General features: G+C 39.2%; 2 protein-coding genes across 4 annotated transcripts; both read right to left on the reverse strand.

Moving 5' to 3' along the window:
- Window positions 1–2,039: 2,039 nt before the first annotated feature.
- On the reverse strand, window positions 2,040–9,985 carry dhx58 (DEXH (Asp-Glu-X-His) box polypeptide 58). 2 transcript variants are annotated; one of them, XM_043233655.1, is made up of 12 exons: window positions 9,849–9,985; window positions 9,091–9,264; window positions 8,774–8,978; window positions 8,073–8,263; window positions 6,309–6,422; window positions 6,080–6,212; window positions 5,809–5,994; window positions 4,760–5,007; window positions 4,141–4,452; window positions 3,856–4,046; window positions 3,138–3,231; window positions 2,040–3,019 (listed from the first exon to the last, which is right to left on the reverse strand). In XM_043233655.1, exons 2-12 carry the CDS (start codon window positions 9,262–9,264, stop codon window positions 2,831–2,833), a joined length of 2,037 nt encoding a protein of 678 aa, XP_043089590.1. In that variant the 5' UTR covers window positions 9,849–9,985; the 3' UTR covers window positions 2,040–2,830. The 2 variants fall into 2 exon arrangements, with proteins under 2 accessions (XP_043089590.1, XP_043089596.1); XM_043233661.1 differs by lacking the exon at window positions 9,849–9,985 and adding an exon at window positions 9,579–9,803.
- A 453-nt stretch (window positions 9,986–10,438) lies between these two features.
- Window positions 10,439–19,255, reverse strand: kat2a (K(lysine) acetyltransferase 2A). Of its 2 annotated transcripts, none has more exons than XM_043233668.1 (18): window positions 18,943–19,255; window positions 18,388–18,511; window positions 17,424–17,569; window positions 17,195–17,284; window positions 16,859–17,040; window positions 16,262–16,453; window positions 16,078–16,184; window positions 15,747–15,851; window positions 15,474–15,610; window positions 14,906–15,114; window positions 14,658–14,784; window positions 13,611–13,721; window positions 13,376–13,519; window positions 13,018–13,132; window positions 12,894–12,927; window positions 12,222–12,285; window positions 12,056–12,140; window positions 10,439–11,856 (listed from the first exon to the last, which is right to left on the reverse strand). In XM_043233668.1, exons 1-18 carry the CDS (start codon window positions 19,159–19,161, stop codon window positions 11,663–11,665), a joined length of 2,385 nt encoding a protein of 794 aa, XP_043089603.1. In that variant the 5' UTR covers window positions 19,162–19,255; the 3' UTR covers window positions 10,439–11,662. The 2 variants fall into 2 exon arrangements, with proteins under 2 accessions (XP_043089603.1, XP_043089602.1); XM_043233667.1 differs by having other exon boundaries at window positions 12,894–12,930.
- Between the last annotated feature and the right edge of the window lie 210 nt (window positions 19,256–19,465).

Raw genomic sequence — 19,465 nt, forward strand, 5'->3', positions numbered from 1 at the left:
TGTGTGTCGAGTCCTTTTAAACTGGAGGAATATTTGGTTTTGCCTCCTTGGCAGAGTCCATTCATCCATCTCCATTCCTTCATCCTCTCTTTTGCACCTGGGTCTCTGTGAACAAACACAGAGGAAGCGCTAGAGAGCGACTTACACGAACTTAAACACACCTACGAACCCTGCTGACGTGATTAATCCCGTCTGATAAAGCCAGTCCGGAGCTCAGCACACACCAGCAACAACATCTGTGCCGTGTGCGCTTATGCTCAAGCTTTAGTTCTGTCTACATTTCTGACCCATAGCTGCTGCTAGACTCTATTTAGGGTCTTTCACTGTAACCCCCTCATAAAACCTGTGTTTAAGCTGCTTGATCCCTCCTCACGTCTGCTGTAAACTATTTACCACGCTCACTGAATTCAGTGGTCATTGTACACTAAGCTGTATATTGGTCCATGTCAACAATCTGTAGGCCTGCATGCACAGAGCTAGCTGTATCACACCTCTAATGCTGATTTGTTTGCTGTAACAAGCAGGATAATCTGCAGCCATGATAGCTAAAAAAAAAAAGGTCCATTGCAGTCTTACTCCAACCAAATTGACTTGAACGCATTTGCCAAGTAAAAAAAGTTTCTTGGTGCGGACACCGATATAGTTACATTGTTGGTATGAACGGCACTTAACTTTGAATACTCTGTGGGCTGAAAGCCTAGTGGGCAGTGCACTGACATACAAATAACGCTGTGGCGCTGAGGGCATCCCGAGTTAGAATTTCAGCTGGAGGACCTTTCCCTCCCCCCCGACCCAGGATTGAATACCCCTGCTCTACACTATTCTTTCATAACTGCAAAAAATAACAAAAAAAACTAATCTTGGAATACTCTGCTTATTTTTAATACATTTGTATACGGTTGACTTTAATTGGCGACACACCACAGAGCTATTAGACCTAAGATTTGCTCTAATCGCTAAAATGTCTTGTGCAGGTGATGTAGGCCAACTGTAAGACAACAAAACGAACAAACAAAAAAATGAGATGACGAGAAAATCAATGCGCTACGTATAGGGAGACCGTGTTAGCAGAGTTAAAGGTATGCCTGTAGATCTGATTCAACTCTTCCTGTCTGACAGAATTTTAGCTTTGACTTTGAATGTCCTTGCTAAAGTCTGTGTAAATGAGCAGCATGTGTATGTGTGTGTGATTTGTTCTGCAGGCATTGTGTGTGTGTGTGTGTGTGTGTGTGTGTGTGTGTGTGTGTGTGTGTGTGTGTGTGTGTGTGTGTGAATGTGTGCTGTGGGCGTTGCTGGGGCACTGATCCATGCAAAACCATACTGGCACAACACTACCCTTTATGTCAACCCCAGGCCTGTGGCACTGGCTCTTTTTTTGCTTTGATTACATTTAACATTACATTAAAACAAGTATATTTGGTCAAAGGTTGCTCGTCATCTAATTTGCAGACACTTGTTTACCAATTGCACCAAAGAGCCCGGATTTCCCTAATTGCACATTTGATTACATTTACTGTACACATATAATAAATATATATTTTATATGCTCTCTTGCCTGACACACTCACTCAAAGAAGTGTTTATAATATAACACACACACATCAGCATTATGTACTTTTTATGCTCTTGTTATGTCCATATCACTAAGGTTTGTCCTCCTGAGGTCTTAACAAGTCTTTTTTTATTAAAAGAAAAACCTGAGCAACTGACCTCCTGGACATCCAGTTAGTTTTGAATCCTTGTGCTGACTGAAAGAACACAATGGCTAAGAAAGATGAACCGTGAACATAATAGACTATTGACTTTTATAAAGACAGGTGTCACTTACTTCTTAACTTACAGGTTCGACTTACAGCACAGGAACTAAAACCCAGAACACAACAAAGTGTGTTTAAACGAGGAAAAATGACATGAGCGAACAAGACCTAATCAACTACTAGTAACTGACAACAATTAATAGGAACGGAAAGCTAAACTGCGTGGCGCCATCTAGTGGCTGAAGCTAAATACTATTAAAAGTCAATCTGAGAAACTCCACATTTTGAAATGGTAACGCTTTTATTTTCTTTCCGTTTCTCCTTATGTAAACCTATGACTGTATTTTTTTTTCTCATACACAACTACATGTTAAAAGACATACATGTTAATCATTTTCTTTTTTGGTTTGTGAAAAAAAGGGTTTTAAACAAACCTGTAACAGGTCTGTAACTGAAGGCCCACAGATTTTAAATTGTGTTCATATTTCTCTTCGTTTGTAAGTCACTTAGGATAAAAGCATCTATTAAATGAATATATGTAAATGTTCAAGCAATCTGAAAGAGACAGTCTGAGCAGACTACAGCTCAATGGGTGCCATTAAGAGCTTCAGGCGCATTTAGAGACATATTGCACTATAAAGTCAACAATAACTAATAATCAGAGAGCAGCACACTCCTGATCTCAGAAATGGTCAACAGAATATTCAAATGAAACTGTTATAAATAAATATACAGGTCAAAACATTTAACACACACAGCTTTCTCAGGTAAAATTACATAAACTTGTAAGTAAAGACTACAATTTAAAAATATATTTTGATTACAAACAGCTCTATTATATAGAAATGTCAGATGTCCTTCGACACTCACAACCGACCACAAAAGCATCTACCAACATCCGCCATGACTAATCAGCATAATCAGGATAGATAATTTCATAAGCTAATTAAATGATGCTAAGTAGTTTGCGATTAACAGCAATCAATGGCCCCTCGCAGTACCTCCTACAAGTAGAAAACTGAAGAAATCTGACAGTTATTGTTGCACCATTTTGCACGAGTTTATATGGCGTGTCAGTCGTCTAAGTCTAGGTCAGGAAAGCGGCTTTTCATGTCCTCAAGAAAGTCGAACTCTTTCACCTGGAACTCAACATTTTTCCAATTTTTGGGAGTGGATTTGCCTCCAGGAGTCTCCAAGCAAAAGCTCTTTATTTTCAAGCAGGGTATTACCATGTGCCTGAACTTAATCTCCATTCCCCAATCCTGAGAAGAGAGAGACCGAGAAATTAAGAAAAGTAGGTCAGTAGGGACTTCTTCCTGCGTTTGGTCGGTGATCTATCTTAACATGTGATCTACATGCGTAAGATAACACAATCTGTACCTTTCCACACTTCCTGCAGCTGATAAGCCGTCCAGGCTCCCAGTCTTCAAAGCTCCTCTCCAGAAAGACCTGCCCACCTGTTTTATAATGCCTCCTATGACATACACCAACAAAGACACATTTGATTTTCTTCATGGTAGCAGGAATCATCGACTTCATTATTTTTATTTTGAGCTAACAACATTTTCTGTTCCACAACCTATCAAATAAACCCTTTTTGCAAGAGTATTTTGTATTTGTACATGTTTTTTTTCTTAAATACACAATTTAAATAGATTATTTTGCTAGGATGCATTCAAATGTTTCAAAGTGACAGTAAAGATTTTTAGAATGTTACAAAATGATTCTATATTTTTTTTAATTCTTATATTAAGCAATGAATCCTGAAAACAATACATGTATACCAGTTTCCACAAAAAACATCAAGCAGCACGGCTGTTTTCAACATTGATAATCATTATATTAGATGATTTCTGAAGGATCACGTGACACTGAAGACTGGAGTAATGAAGCTGAAAATTCACAGGAATTAATGACATTTTAACATTATTCAAATAGAAGTTGTTATTTTAAAATATAATATTATTGCTCTTACTGTACATGTTATCTAATAAAATCATTAAAACAACTTTTAACTCATTATACACTCTCCTTGGCCCACATTTGTATGAATTATTTATTGTCTATTTCATCTGTGATGCACTCAAGAATAACTCACTCAAAGTCAGTGTTGATGTTGACGTGGTGTGTATTCTCTATTTTTCTTAAATCTTCTCCTCTGCAGACACGCAGGAAGCATCCTCTGCACTGAAACAGAACCTGACCAGGACTATAGCGCTGCTTCCTCTCATCCTTTTTCCTCTCGGCCTGCATTCGAATCATAACAGCGTTTTTTTGGAGCTCGGATATCTGACAGGAATAAATAGACAGACATTTTTTTTTTAGGAATTTGAAATCCGAACACTTCAAGTTTTTAATCACTTATTTGACGTGAATCGCAAACCTTGAGTCTGAACTCCCTGGGACTCATTTGCTGCACTTGATCGATAGCTTTTCCAGTCAGAACTTCTAGATACTCATTGATATGTTCCCTGCGTATTTCACGACCACCTTCTTCAGCCACCACCGAGTAGATGCTGTTGAGCGCCCGAGCCCGCCCACTGGCCTGCTGCTGAGCGATCTCATTGGTCAACAGCCCGTAACGTACAACTAAGTTGCATTCTGGGATATCAAGTCCTTCCTCAGCTACACTGGTGGAGATGAGGAGGTTGAGGACTCCATTTCTGAAATGTTTTATGGTTCCCTTCTGTTCATTCTACGAACACATACAAAAAAGCAAACATAAATGGTAAGCAGGGATTAAAACTAAACTTCTTCCTGTAAATATTGTACACTGGATGACTAACTAATGTTTTGTAGAGAAACCATTTTCGGTCCCACTTAATATTAGGTGGCCTTAACTACTATGTACCTATATTTAATATCTCATCTCAATAACAGCAGAAGTGTTTTGCAATACAATAGGAACACAATAAGTATTAATACTTATTTTTTGATGCAAGTACATAGTAGTTAAGGCCTCTTAATATAAAGTGTGGCCGCATTTTCTTGTGTGAGAGTACCTGGGTCATGTGATTTGCACCTGTGCCCGCTCCTGTGAGAATGCCAGCTCGGATGTTGACCCTCTGCAGCTCAGTGTTGGAGTTCACCCAGTCAAGCAGACAATGGGTGCCCCTGCGGGTCTTTGAAAAGAGGATACCGCGAGAGTTTTCATCCTTAAACTCATTCTGCAATGTGCATTGCAACTGGGCCAGTCTGGGGTTTTCGGAGCGGGTTTCCGATGCCAGCTGTTTGAGCTCCACACGGTTCTCTGAACAGAAGAGCGCAATACGTCGTTTGAGAGAATCATATCATCATATCTTATCAGCGAATAGCTGAGATGGTATGAGCTGAATGCTAATAACAAAAGACAACATCATCAAATTTTGCTTCAAAACAGACCACAAATAAAAGGATATTAATTTAAATATATTCAAACAAAACTGAAATTAAAAGAAAAATTTTCAAAGAATAATGGCTTTAATTTCAGCCTGGTTCCTCACAAAAAATAATATCATTTAATTTAATAATAATATATTTAAATATATTAGCAGATATCTAATATGTATCTAATGACTAATAAAATTAAATGAAATGAGCAAAAATAAATATCCTTGCACACTGAATCGGAAATGTGTATATGCATTTTTTTTTAGCTTTGTCATTATTTTCTATCAAAATGCGGATGTGAAAACGCAGAAAATCGAACCACAGTTTTTTTTTTTAAATGACAGATGAAAATTTTGGACACAGTGTGTTAACGTGATTGACGCAATGTAAGGTCATAATTATTTTTAAAATGTGTGAAAATATTGGACTTAGTGTGCAATGACCTTACCATTAGCCCATAACCGCTATTGTGCCAATATACCGTCCTTTTTTTAATTCCTTTTGAAAATTAACAGCCCCTCAACTAAAGGCCTATACTGTATGTTAAAAAGCATGTCAAATTTCTCCCTCTGTGTTATTATTATTTGTGAGTGAGAAAGTAAAAGTAAGCTTTTTAACAACACTGAGGTCTGTAAATGATGAGGGCTTAAATATCCTGTCACAGAGCATCACAAGTCCACACCATCAAAAAGTCCCTGGAGAAAGATGTCTGTCCCATCCAGCAATTTGGTTTTCCTTGAATTGTAGAACTCGTCTAGGCCCCGGAACGCATCCACCATGCGAACAGTGTCATTAATGAGAAGAGCGTCGTTGTATTGCCGCAGGTGCAAAGCGCACTGAGCAATCAGCCTGTTCTCTGTCTTTACACCTGACACACAAACACACCATCCAATCAAGTCATGTTTTTGCAGGAGATTGTGAATGTACAACTTTGCAGTTGCAGTGACATTAACCTGTTTTTTCTAGTTCCACCACGTCAGCTTCATATTCCTGGGTGCCTATCTCTCGCAGGCTGCGACTCTCAGTCGATGGCATAAACTCATGAATCATTGACATCATTGCCTTCAAGTGGTCGCCAAACGGGTCCTGTTACACACAAACACACACACACACACACACACACACGTTTAAGCAGTTGTAGAGTACAATCATATTATGACTCAGACACGCAGAGAAAAGTACCAGAGTTCTTTTTTTAACAATATCATATTGCTTTTTGGGTTTGGGGACGACTTTCTTCAGCACTGGAGTATAATTCTTGGTGGACACAATTACTGAATCCAAATTGGCACAGATCTGAGAATCAGAGAAGAAAAGAGATGCTTTCATTAGTTCACAGCACAAAATCAATTTGTTTTCAAGTGACTGGATGTTTGTATTTGCATTAATGTCCATTATGGGTCATGTATATGATATAAAAAAGAGAGTTCACCTAAACATATTCTGTAATAAATTGCTTATACTCATAAGACCTTCGTTCATCTTCTGAACAAAAATGAAGATATTTTTGATTAAATCTGACACTGCAGAGAGCACAACACAACTACCAGGTTCAAGGACCAAACAGGTAGTTTCAAAGGACATTGTCAAAATAGTCAATGTGAAATCAGTGGTCAAACTGTGTTCTTTTTGTGTGCAAACAAAACAGAAATAATGACTTTATTCAACAATTTCTCCTCTTTTGTGTCAGAATTCGACTTGTGTTCACGAGAGTATCACTACACACGTGTGTGCATTTCTCTGCTTGTAAACAAGGTGCAGCACAAACTTGAGTGCAAGAAATTATTCCCATAACTTCTAGGGCTGAAAAATCCTTAGTCGAGAACAGCCCAACTAGTAGCCATTTATAAGCATTAGTCAAATAACCGCACGTTTATTAATAAACCATTTAAATCATTATAATGAGCCTCAAAATGCCTACATAGCTCTCAAGCACAATCATAAACCTTGCTACAGCACACCGACAGAAGTAATGATTATGAATGTGTCAGGGGAAAAACAGTAAGGAGGCTGCATTTTAACAACTCACTGATAAACCAGTGCTTTATTGTTTTCGGCTTAAGACATGAAGTCGAATACACTGGCTGCAGTAGTGATGCACTTGTGCATATTTCATACCGATTACATAATCTGACAATATTTGTTTTCCATTTAAACCGGTTTATTTGAAAGTACATTTCACTTTGTATTTTTTATGTCTGTAAGGCGAAGACATACGAGTTTCACTCTTAAGTTCACAGAGACTGAGACAGCAGGAAGCATATCCGGTTTGCTTTCATTTTGTTTTTATCGTGAGTGCACAAAAATGAATGAGTCTTACTTTTATCCGTATGACCAAATATAAGGAAGTATTTTAAGAGCAAGTGATGACTCCTGTCTGTCATGGAGTGAGTGCACTACTTTTCAGCTCTATTCTCCACACAGACAACTCAATAGCACACATTTAACGTCAACATTAGATTGAGCAGCCATGCAAACTTTCTAATACTCAAATTTCAGATAAACAATATTTGAGGTAGATAAATGATGGGTAAACGTTTGGACGTCCTACCTGATGTAATGTTTTACAACAGACCAGCCATTAAAGATCTGTTAGTCACAGACTGCATGATTTAGCTTGTGGATTTTTTTGTGACTAAGTGACTAATGAAATTTGGGTTGACCAAGCCTCTTCTGGTCAACTAATTAATAAGTCAACTATTACATTATGGTTAAACCACTGACGTCAAACGGACCATTTTTATTCCCTTTCTGGATAGTGGTAATATCCATGCTGTCTATGGAGGGTCCGAAAGCTCAAAAATATCTTAATTTGTTTTCTGAAGATGAAAAAAATACCTTTAAATGTTTGTTGTGAAATGCGGTAAAACATGACTTGTGTTGAATTTGTGTTCAGTTCTTACATGATTTTTTTTAATCAGTCCTAATGTGTACATTTAAACAAACCTGCAGTACATGTTCAACAGCCTTATCCAGTGTCCTATTTCCTCCTGTACCAGGTGATGCTGTGAGACCCAAAATCTGAGGAAGATTCCCTTCTTTTTTCACTTTCTTTTCAACATAGCGGCTCATTATCTTATTATAGACGCTCTCCTTTTGTGTGTGATGACATTCATCTATTATCAGCAGGGTGAAGTCTGAAAAGAGACAAATGAAGGGTACTGTTAAAACTTAGTACATCATCATGTTTTTGACCAAAATCAATTTAATCAAGTGGTCAGTGAATAGAAGTGCTTGATCTTCAAAAAAATTGTCTACCTTAGTCTTCTAAATACTAATTAAATATTGAGTTTCATTTTGAATCGTTTTCTGTAAATTTTTCAACCCCCAAAAGAGGTCATTCGTAATTTTACAGCAATTAATGAACATCAAAATTAAATATAAACAATATTTGTGTACAACAACAAAAAACTTCAAATATATAAATATAAAATAATTAAATAAAATAAATAAACTATCCGAGAATGGGTGAATGGGTTGAAGATTTAGCTTTAGTAGGTGATACTCGGTTAGTAGTTTCTGATAAACTTTGGGTTAATATTTAAAAATAGTTAACAATAGTTAAGTCAAGTTCACGTTCATGGAAGATGTGTAAGACTGCTGCAGTGATTATGTATCATGGCGTGTCATGCTGAATTATCTGTTACCAGTGAGCTCCACATGTTTTTCTTCCTCCGTGCTGATCAAGGCATTCTCCAAGATCTGAGCCGTGCAGATGATTAGGTCCGAGGTCCTGACGAGACGCCCAAACAAGTCTTTCTCATTACTGTCCCCACTGATGGCTGTTATCTTGTATGTGCTTGCGAGATAAGGCTTGAACTCTTTTGCAAAGTGCTGGTCTACCAGATGAACCTGAGAACAATGAATATGAAAACATCTACAAGCAACAAGAGTAATAAAAAAGGTAAAAAAAAAAAAAGATCACGCACAGACACAGAGTGATGAAGCACTAATCTGGCTTTACCTTGTTGACGAGCACTGCTACTTTGGCATTGGCTGTGGTCTCCAGGTGTCTCTTAGTGATGTGAACCGCAGCACGGGTCTTTCCTCCACCGGTGGGCAGCCAGATGATGCTGTTCTCTCCTCTGAGTGCTGCCTGCACCACCTCCTCCTGGTACGGTCTAAGATTGCAGTCCATCTGAACTCAAACAGTCAGCAGAAGAAGGTATATTAAAGACAGCGTTTTACAGTATCAAAACTGATCAGTATTCATGAAACGCATCAGTTGTCACCACACATACAAAATGATTTGACAGAAATTTTCTAAAGCTTTAGACACAGATTTACAGATAAACCAGTGCATTGCAATAACAAATAAACTGATCCAGTGCCATCCAGAAACAGGTAGAATGTGCAAACCAGAGAGAAACATACACACACACACAAAAAAAAAGCGCAACCACACAGTTGCTGGTACCCATTGACTTCCACAGAAAGGAAAAAATACTATACCAAGTCAATGGCTGTGGGCAAACGTTTGGCTACCAACATTGTTCAAAACATTCTTCTTCATCATTCTTCTTCAACAGAACAAAGGAATTGATACAGGATTGAAACACGAGGGTGAGTGAGTAAATAATGACAGGTGAAAAACTAATATTATATATATTGTTAATACCGAAAGCAGCTACTTTGCTTACAGCTTTGGTTTTGAAAGCCTACAAACTAAGATCAAGCAATTGTATCTGCACAGGTCAATTTTGTGTCAGCATGTTCACTCACCTGTGCTGCCGTCACTGTAGCGATGAGGGGACTGTGTGTTGCTTTGAGAAGCTGAAACTCATCGGTCTTTAAACCCGTCCCTTTATTAGCCTGCTGAGCAGAAAAAACGAAACCGAAAACAGAGAAAGGGCCCTGCAAGAGGAGATGAATGACATACAACAAAATAGGGGCCAAACTCAACGACAGCAGGCGTCCATGAACTGTCGGTATAAGAAATAAAAATAAAATAAAGCTAAGGAGGTGTTTAATTGTTATCAGTTTTTTTTTTCTGGCCCACCGGCACAGTAGCGATGTGGAATGAAGCATATTTTGATCCATCAATGTGTAGAGCAGTAGCTGCAAAGAGGGCAGAAGAAAGTAATGGAGAGACCTTGACGGGGCCCCATTTGGCAGCCAGTGATGTTGGGAAATCAAAACCGAATGAACTGCCTTTGTCACCTGCCTGTTAGTCATGCTCTCATCAAAACAAACACATTATGGAAATAATAAATAATGACAAAGAGACAGAAGAGACAAAGAGAGTCATTCACACAAGACGGCCTAAGAATATGGGTGAGTTATGTGAAGAAATTGTCCAAAATGACTCAAACTAAAAAAAAAAAAAAAAAATTTATTTTCAAAAAAACAAAACAAACAATTATACTACACAGATCCGTAGCAATTTACATGCATCTTCCAAACGTAACCATGAACCGCTTTCTCGCACACCCATCTGTCCTCTTCATGAGGGTCATCGGTGGGTCCCACGGTAAAAGCAAAAATAAGGAACCCTGATAATACATCAACATTGCAGCAGTTCATCAAAGTCATGATTCAAGTAAATGCCCATTACAAGGGACTGAGAAAAAAAACAGCTGTCTTGTTCCATGTGTGTGAACGGTAAACTTGCAAAGAACATGTGCATACACAACAAACACATACATTTTTGGAAATTCAGGTTTGCGCAGCTGTCCATTATGAGTACTTCAGGTAGTAGCAGACCAAAGTGTTTTGCAGTTATGACTGAAACGGAAATAGTTGCTCCTGGTCCCAAATGGGTGTAAAAAAGCAGGCTGCAAAAACGGTGAATGGTTACACCCGGGGTCATGACACGCTGAAAGCTTTTGAAGATGACAAATATTGCTTTGCAAACAGATAAACACTTCACAACGACACCGACAAAGCCAAGTGGACAGCAGTAATTTCCCAGGAGAACAAAAACAAGAGTATTGTTACTTGAAGTGATCTGTCAAGGAATGTGCCGTCTTTTCTTCAATAAAAACCAATGTGCGAACTTAAAAAAAAAAAAAAAAAAAAACATTTCCCTCATGTTTTCAGATTTATATTGAATAGGCACGTCCTGTATGAGATTAACCGGCTGTATCAAACAGCTTTGGCAGTGATGGTATCATCACTAGAGGCCAAACATTGTCCGTCTTTGGCTGCAGCATCTCGGGTCAGTAAATGTTGCAGGATAAGACTTTGTTACAAAACCAAACGTTTGAGTACAGTATGAAGAGCAACAGCTTGTGCTGCTCGTGAGTCATTCGTTTAATGGCGCATGGGACAGAAAAACAGAACTGCTAATAGTGACTTCTGTCTAAGCTAACGCCCACATCGAACACGCTTTCAGTTTTCATTTTCCCTTAATGCACCGGCACAGCAGAGTCACACACACCAATATAACCTTGAGTTTTAGAACTATACTGAATAAGGATGAAAAAAGTAACAGAAAGCAGCAACTTTTGACAACTTTGGATGTCATTCATCCAAACGTGTATGCGATCGCACGCTCTACGGTAACTAACTGGTCCCTTGTCCTAGGTTAGATCCTGTTACTTGTCAATGAGCCCGGCCTCTTTCAGTTTGAAGTAGAAAAACTTCTCCAGCGTGTTGGCACACTTGCAGTACTCGCTGTCCGGAGGGTTGTACTCTCTGCAGTTTGTGATCACTCGCTGCAGGTCGGCGATAAACAGCTTTTTTGTCACATAATAGCGGTTCTTCAGACGCTCCGTCATCGTTTTCAAGTCTGAGTAGAAGAAGAGGTTTAATCAGTTGGATGCAATCTGCTGTTGTTCAAACTCTATAGACTTTTACTGATTAATTTTGGCAGTCCTGCACGCTCGGCTAGTTCAATAGGGGTTCTTCAGAATAGATAAATCTCATTACACTACATTAATATCTCACATTGTACACGCAAATTATATTAGTATTATATTAGTACCCACCAATGGGGAAGCGGATGACCTCATAATAGTCTGGAGCTTCGGATTTCTTCACTGGCTCCATGAAAGGCCAGGCATCTGGATGTGTCTGTTCACACACAGATGAGATGGGGAGAATATAGCCAAATATTACATAGCTAATGTATGCGAGTGAGAACAAGCCTCTTACTTTAATCTGTGCGAGTAGATTCTTTAGCATGTTGTAGAGCAGATCCGGATCTTTCAGCTCTTTACTGCAGAGATAAGAAAGCATGCACAAATAACACACATTAAACCACAAAGTAAAAGTAAAACAGCAGCTGTAAACTTAATTAGGAACTGCTACATAATCCTGCCGTTCCCTCTTATATCATACACGAAGTGTCAATTAAAATTAATAGAAAATAAATAAATAAAATATATATATATAAAAAAATAACTATATTATGTGGTATATCTGAAAATAATGTATTCCTGTGTCGGCAAAGCTGACTTTTCAGCACCAGTTATTATAAATAATTATTCATTCATCAAATAATTATTCATATTAGACTATTATTGATATAATTATCAATGTAGAAACAGATTAGTATTTTTGATGACACATGATACATTTATTCAGGATTATTTTATGAATAAAAAGTTCAAAAGAATAGCATTTATTTGAAATAGTAAAGACATAAATAATATTACAAAAGTTTTCTGTCAATTTAATGCATTCTTCCCGAATAAATTCTTCAGATTTTCAAACTTTTTAAGTGTACACTTGCTATCACTGTTAGATGCAGTTCCTCTATGATCTAATACAGACAGACAGATGGTCTAAGATTTCAGAATAAATATGCATAAATTCTCCTCTGACCTCTTCTCCTTGGCACTAGGTTTCCAACCAGTCTCTCCTCAAGAAAAAAGCGAGAGAGTGCATGAGAATGGAAGATTTTTATATGTTCATCATAGCTGCTATTAAGACACAAGCACAAACTTACTGATGCCTGGTATACTCTCCACAGGAATCTGCCGCACACCCTCTTTAAAGCAGGTGAGACCTGGGTACACTTTCCTGATCTGATTCTGTTTCCTCTCAATCAGTTTCTTGATGATCTACAGCAGACGACAACAAATACCTAGTCGTGTAACATCAGCCTGGCAGTCTTGCCTTAGAAGACAAACTGACCAATTTGGGATATTTTAAAGACATATCTATAAAAGTGGGGGGGAAAAAATGCCCTCCAAAAACAACAAAAAAAAAATAATAATTAAACACCAATACGCAGGGCATTACCACTGGACAAACCAACATGATGCATTCCTTTTCAGCAGCAGGGAAAATCTGTTCACCCTCACCTCTTTCTGTCTCTTTATAATGTGTGAGAGTTCGGTGTAGGGTATTCTGGGATTGAGCTCGCACTCCATTAGCGTGGCTCCCTCATAGTCTTTGATGTAACCAAGGTATCGGCTCTTCGGCACTTTGATGTCTTTGGAGAAGCCCTACCGACAGAAAGAGGGATTTACAGGTGAAGCTGCGCAGCGGTAAAACACGAAATGAAAAATATCTGTGTGCGAGTGGCTGGAGCTGTACCTGTTTCTTGAAGTAGCCGATGGCGTATTCGTCAGCATAGGTCAGGAAGTACAGAATGCCGTGCTTGATATGGTACTCCTTAAGATGATTCATCAGGTGTGTGCCGTAGCCCTGAACATGCACACACACACATCAAGTGAAAGACATCAATTGATACATGCCATGCAGTGTCGGGGAGTAAGTAGCTATATGTAATGAAATTATGTCAATTATGTAATTTAATTACAAAATAAATGTGAATTTAATCTGTTACTGATGTACAGCACAGAAAAATGTTCAATTAGTTACTTATGGAAATGTTAATCACAAAGGGGTTACATTTGAATATTTCTCTCTCTCTCTCATACACTCTCTCAGACACACACACACACACACACACACAAACAGATTAATTTCTTTCCCAAATTGCATTGACTGCTTTCAGATATGAAAGCAATATTTCAGGAGTTTAGGACACATGCTTATTCGTTAACTTCGTCAAATTCGTTTCCTGTATTTGATCTCAAAAATAGCTAGTATATAAGCTATTAAACTATATATTGTTAGGATTTTGAAAGTCTGACAGTAATCAGTGTAAACCCTGCTTGTTTTAAATGTTTGAAAATGATTGACAATTCTTTAGAAAAAGTAAACAAAAAGCAAATCAAATGCAACCACATACATTACTTGAATAAAGTAATTTAAATAGTTACACTACTTATTTTTTTTTAAACAGGGTAACTTGTTCCCCTGTCACCTTCCCAACACTGATGCCATGCCACACAACAAGGGTAATTAGCCCGAATGTTGAAAAAGAATTACACAGAACTTTTTTTTTTTTTTACTTTGTGTATTTATTAGTTCATAAAATAAAATGAGCAAACTTACTTCAGTGCATTCTGAGACTGCCTCATTTTGAAGCACAATTCACTGTGAAATTTATTCAGTCATAAAATCTGTACACTCTTCAATAAAATCACCCCCTCTACCCCATGGAGGTTTGCTAAGGTCCCCTGGTTGAGAAGCGCTGTCAGATTAATTTAACTTCCATCAAATGCGACCACATACCTTGACCTGCTCGTTTGAGGTGACCGCACAGAAGACGATCTCTGTGAATCCCTGAGTGGGGAACATCCTGAAGCAGATCCCTCCAATCACACGGCCATCTTTAATCAGAGCCAACGTCTTGTGCTTCCTGAGGTCACACAGAGGACTCAGAGTCAAAAGAGGCTGAGGGAGGGCTAACCAGACACAAACCCTGACAGCTAATGGTTGAGGAAAGTTGAGGAAAAAGGAACGGGTCGCTGTGGACTTACGGGTCAAATACAAGACGTGTGATGTACTCTTTGGGCATGCGGGGAAGCTGATGGGAGAAAACATTTTGCAGGCCCACGAGCCACATTAGAATCTTCTTATTGGACTTCTGAGAGAGAGAGTTACCAATGACATGGAACTCAATGATGCCTCTCCTCTCCTCCAGACGAGCCGTCTCGTCACGAGCTGCGTTTGCAGACAACAGGCTGGTCTGGGAAACAAATCACAGGATGTTCTAATGCAGAATAGAAGAACCTTATGGCATATTTAAGCAATGGTTGACCCAAAAATGAAAAGTTGATAAGCATTGTTGGTTTCTTAATCTACAAAGATTTGGAGAAAAATGTATCATCACATCACTTGCTCACCAATGGATCCTCTACAGTGAAGCTGAGCAACATATATACATATATACACACACACACACATTTTTTTTCTCTCTCCATTTTCAATTCTGTATTTTTTTTAATGAAGAAACCAACTCTTCTACTATCTTAAATTAGCACTCATCAAATTTACATTTTGGGTGAACTATACTTTTAAAGCTATAAGGGTGTGATGAACTCTGACCTCTGGCCCCAGCATGGCAGCGGGGTCTGTAATGGTCTTCATGACTTCATTGACCAGTTCCATGGGGATGTCACCCATAACTCGTATCCGCTTGGCATCCTCCAGTGTCAGTGCCTCAGGAAGCTTTCTCTTCTCTCCTGAGACAGTGTATCACAATGACTGCCACGATCGTTCACATCATTCACAAGTCTGATGCAGAAATGTTTGTGTACTTAAATTAAATGCCAATGTACACAGCACACGATAAATAAATCTGCAACTGGACCTTCGTACCGGTTACTGGTTCAGAGGAAGCCACATCCAAACCAGAAACACCCAGAGCAGAAGCACTGCTGCCTTTACTGAGAGGAGAGCCAGACACGGAGACTGGACTCAGCACTAGAACAGAGCGAAAAAAGGGCTTGAAGCAGCATAGTCCAAAACTAATGTTAGGTCTCAATGCATGCGATCACATAGGAAGATGAATTATTGTATTGTGTTAGCACCATTTCTTTTACTTATGCTAAATATGTGCTGTGAAAACAGTTTATTTACATAAATCAATACATTACAAAATCACTCCAAATGCTCATCCCTAATAAACCCCTCAATAGTCAACACACACCTGTTTGATGCCCCAGCTGTGTCCCCTCTGAGGCTGGCATGGTGAAGTCTGCCTCCCAAATGGGTGAGTTTTCTCCATAGATTTCTTCTTCCAACATGGAAAGAAACCTAGTACACACATACACACAAATTATACACCGTGACGGTGCTGGAGTGTGTATTGATAAGATGGTACTGTGTCTTACTTGGGGAAGTGTGTGAGAATCAGAGTGCGTTTCTCTGGTGGAAGTTTGTCTTTCTCCACTCTGAACTTCTCCAGTAACTGTCTGCGGGTGACAGTGAAGATAGACTTCAGCAGACTGCGGCCGAACACTTGACAGGTCTCGTACCGGGGCAAGCTGTCATTACTCTGAGGAACATGACAGTAACACAGCCACCTGAAACACACACACACACACACACAACAAAAAAAAAAAAAAAAAAATTGTATTGCTTCATAAACATCAAATGATGGCAAAGCATAATTTTCAGCAGCCAATACTCAATACATTATATATTTTTTCGAGTCAGATATTGCAATAAGGCGTTTGAGGAAAAGGATTATTGTATTTGAATGATCTATTTTGACTGTTTTGTGTGATTTTTATTATCTTTTTTTTTATATTAATTTTTGTTGTAGAATTCACCATAAATATAATTTAAAATGCTACATAGAATGCCAAAGAGTGAAACTGATCATAATTCATCATTCTAATCACAATGCAACTTACAGCACTTGCTACAGCATCTATATGTATATAATCCACAAACATGAACACTTAATTATATTATAATACACACACCTGGTGTAATCAACTTTGTAGGCGGCCGCATCCTCTTTCTGGGCCCTCTGACGAAACTGCGACGGGGTCTCCAGCTTCCAGTAGTTCAGACAGAGCAGAAACATCTTACTCAGCTCATACATGGTCTGCCTTTCTTTAGGAGCCAAATGACTGAACTTATACTGAACAAAGTTCAGCACCCCCTGAGGAAGAGAGAGAGCGGTTTTGAGTCTCACGCTACGATAATAAACTCACCTACATAACAAACGTCCCACGCTTCTTCTCGGCCATTTTGCAATTATTGTGAGCGGCAGAAAGCTTTTTGTCACCTTCCTCATAAACAACACACACACATACTTGTTCTATGTTGGGTTTTTCAAAGGGAGGGCTACCGAGAGAGCCTTCCACCACTGGCTTCCCCATCTGCAGAATGCACTTCCTCAGCAGCTAAGAAAGGAAACAAACGGTCACCAAAACTGCTTAGGAAACATGCGAGATATTACTCTGAGAGAACCATTTTTCAGCATGCTAGTAAATCATCTTGAGCGTGTTTGCACTTTAAAGCAGCCCTAATCTGCCCGTTTACCTTGAACAAATAAAAGTAGACTTGCTTGGTGTCTGTGTCTTCTTCTTTGTGGACAGACATGAAGAGATTCTCCACGTCCACCACCATCCCCAACAACCGGTTAATCTCCTCCTCAGACACGTTCTCCAGATGAGACACATGCTCCGCTAAAGATATACACACACACACACACACACACACACACACACACACACAAGACAATGTGAGCAACAATATCAATGTGTTATGTGACATGAACTGCAAAGTTAACATATATCAGTCTGTATATCAATAAAGGTTATATTTATGCTGCTTAACATTTTAAATGGTGACGCTTGGTTTCTATTCATTAGACCACGTCCACGGATCACACTTTGCGGTGTTTAACCATGCAAACTTTATAAAAAAACTTCAAACTTCAAACATATAAAAGGGATCCAGAGAGAGCAATAATCCAGAAGTTAAATCTCACACATATTCCTCACAGGGAAATTGATTCAAACCATAATTTATAAACCTTTAAAAGACAAGGGTGTTAACCAGCGGTGTGCTGTTTTGATAACCCTGATAATAAAATTACACTACCCACGACTCTGCAAAGAAATTTCCACCAATCAATAAAAATAAGGATGTAGTCAGTTTGCATGTTCTTAAACTACTTAAATATTCGTATGTGTACTTTGCAATAAATGTTACATTAACTGTTTCCTTGTATAGCATAATAAATAAATCAATAGTTTTACATTTAGTTGAGTTGAATTTGATTGTCTTTCACAATGCTTGAGAGACTGCAGCTCTTTATCTCATTAAATCCATAGCTTGCTTCACAGCTTGTGGATCATAAACAAAGGCTTTCTAAATACCCGTTTGCTAAAAACTACTAGAAAAGTGGCTGGGCACAAAGCCTGTTTGGATGATACCGAGCAGAGCCACGGATCTGATGCAGCGTGATGTGACAGAACAACGTAAAAGGCGTTTGTTTTACCCAGAGAGTGTCCACAGCTTCGGCAGGTCTCGGTCAGGCTGGCCGCCTGCTGCTGGAGCTCCATACGAGCGGCTGTCGGCGGGTTGGGGTTTTTCCATCCATTACATTTGCAAGCATCATTCGCCTGTGACAAGAAAACACAGCTGTGACTTGAAGAAGACAGTAAACATTAGGTTCACGTCCGTGATCACACAACCAAAATATTCCGATTTATAATGATGAGGAGATGATAACATAATACAATAATATATGGTGCGTGTTTGAAAAACGCATTTAATGAACCACCACAGACTAGTTTAATACTATACAAGCCTGTTAAGCTACCCATTTTGACAGCATTCGTGTAATAAAAAATTCAGAACAGGTAAGGAACTAGAGATTTTCATATTCTTGCGTTTATATTTTCGAAGCTTAAACCGTCTTTAGGCTTTTAAGACTTCGTGAAGCATTTGCAGCAGGAAACACGCGAGACTGGTTTGCAGGCTGTTCCTGAAGCACGGACACATGACAGGCCAGGGCACCCGCTCTATTGTTATGGGCCGAGCTCTCGGTTACCTTGCAGGAGGAAAACACTCCGAGTTTCTCCAGCTTTTTAGCCCGCGGAAACGAGCGGACCTGGGCTTTCTTCTGGCTGGACCACTGCTGCTGACTCAGGCCTGGTCGGGCCGGGTCGCTGCTCGCGGCCCCGGGGTTCGGGGTGGACCCTGCCGGGCCGCTTGACTGCGCTTGCTGAAGCCGGGGCTGTGCGGAGCTCTGTACCGCCGGGTCCGCCATATCAGCAGCCTCACTTCCCCTCCTAGGATCGCCGCGCTCGCTTCCACACTGAGCCGCTGCAATAAAGTTTTGTGATGGTTTTCGATACGCGTTCTGACCACTGCACTGCGCGTGCGCACCACAGGAGCATGCTGGAAGATGTAGTACATAGGCAGTACTAGGAAATTAAACGTTATACTACTTTCCACTGGGGGGCATTAAACACTCGAGCTGCTTATTATTTCACTATATCGTTTTAAAGAGCGTATATTAAACTTGTTCATAAAATTTTATTTGCTAAACGTATTTAACGTTATATTTAGTA

The sequence above is a fragment of the Puntigrus tetrazona genome, chromosome 3 (assembly GCF_018831695.1).
Source record: "Puntigrus tetrazona isolate hp1 chromosome 3, ASM1883169v1, whole genome shotgun sequence".
NCBI classification, from domain to species: domain Eukaryota; kingdom Metazoa; phylum Chordata; class Actinopteri; order Cypriniformes; family Cyprinidae; genus Puntigrus; species Puntigrus tetrazona.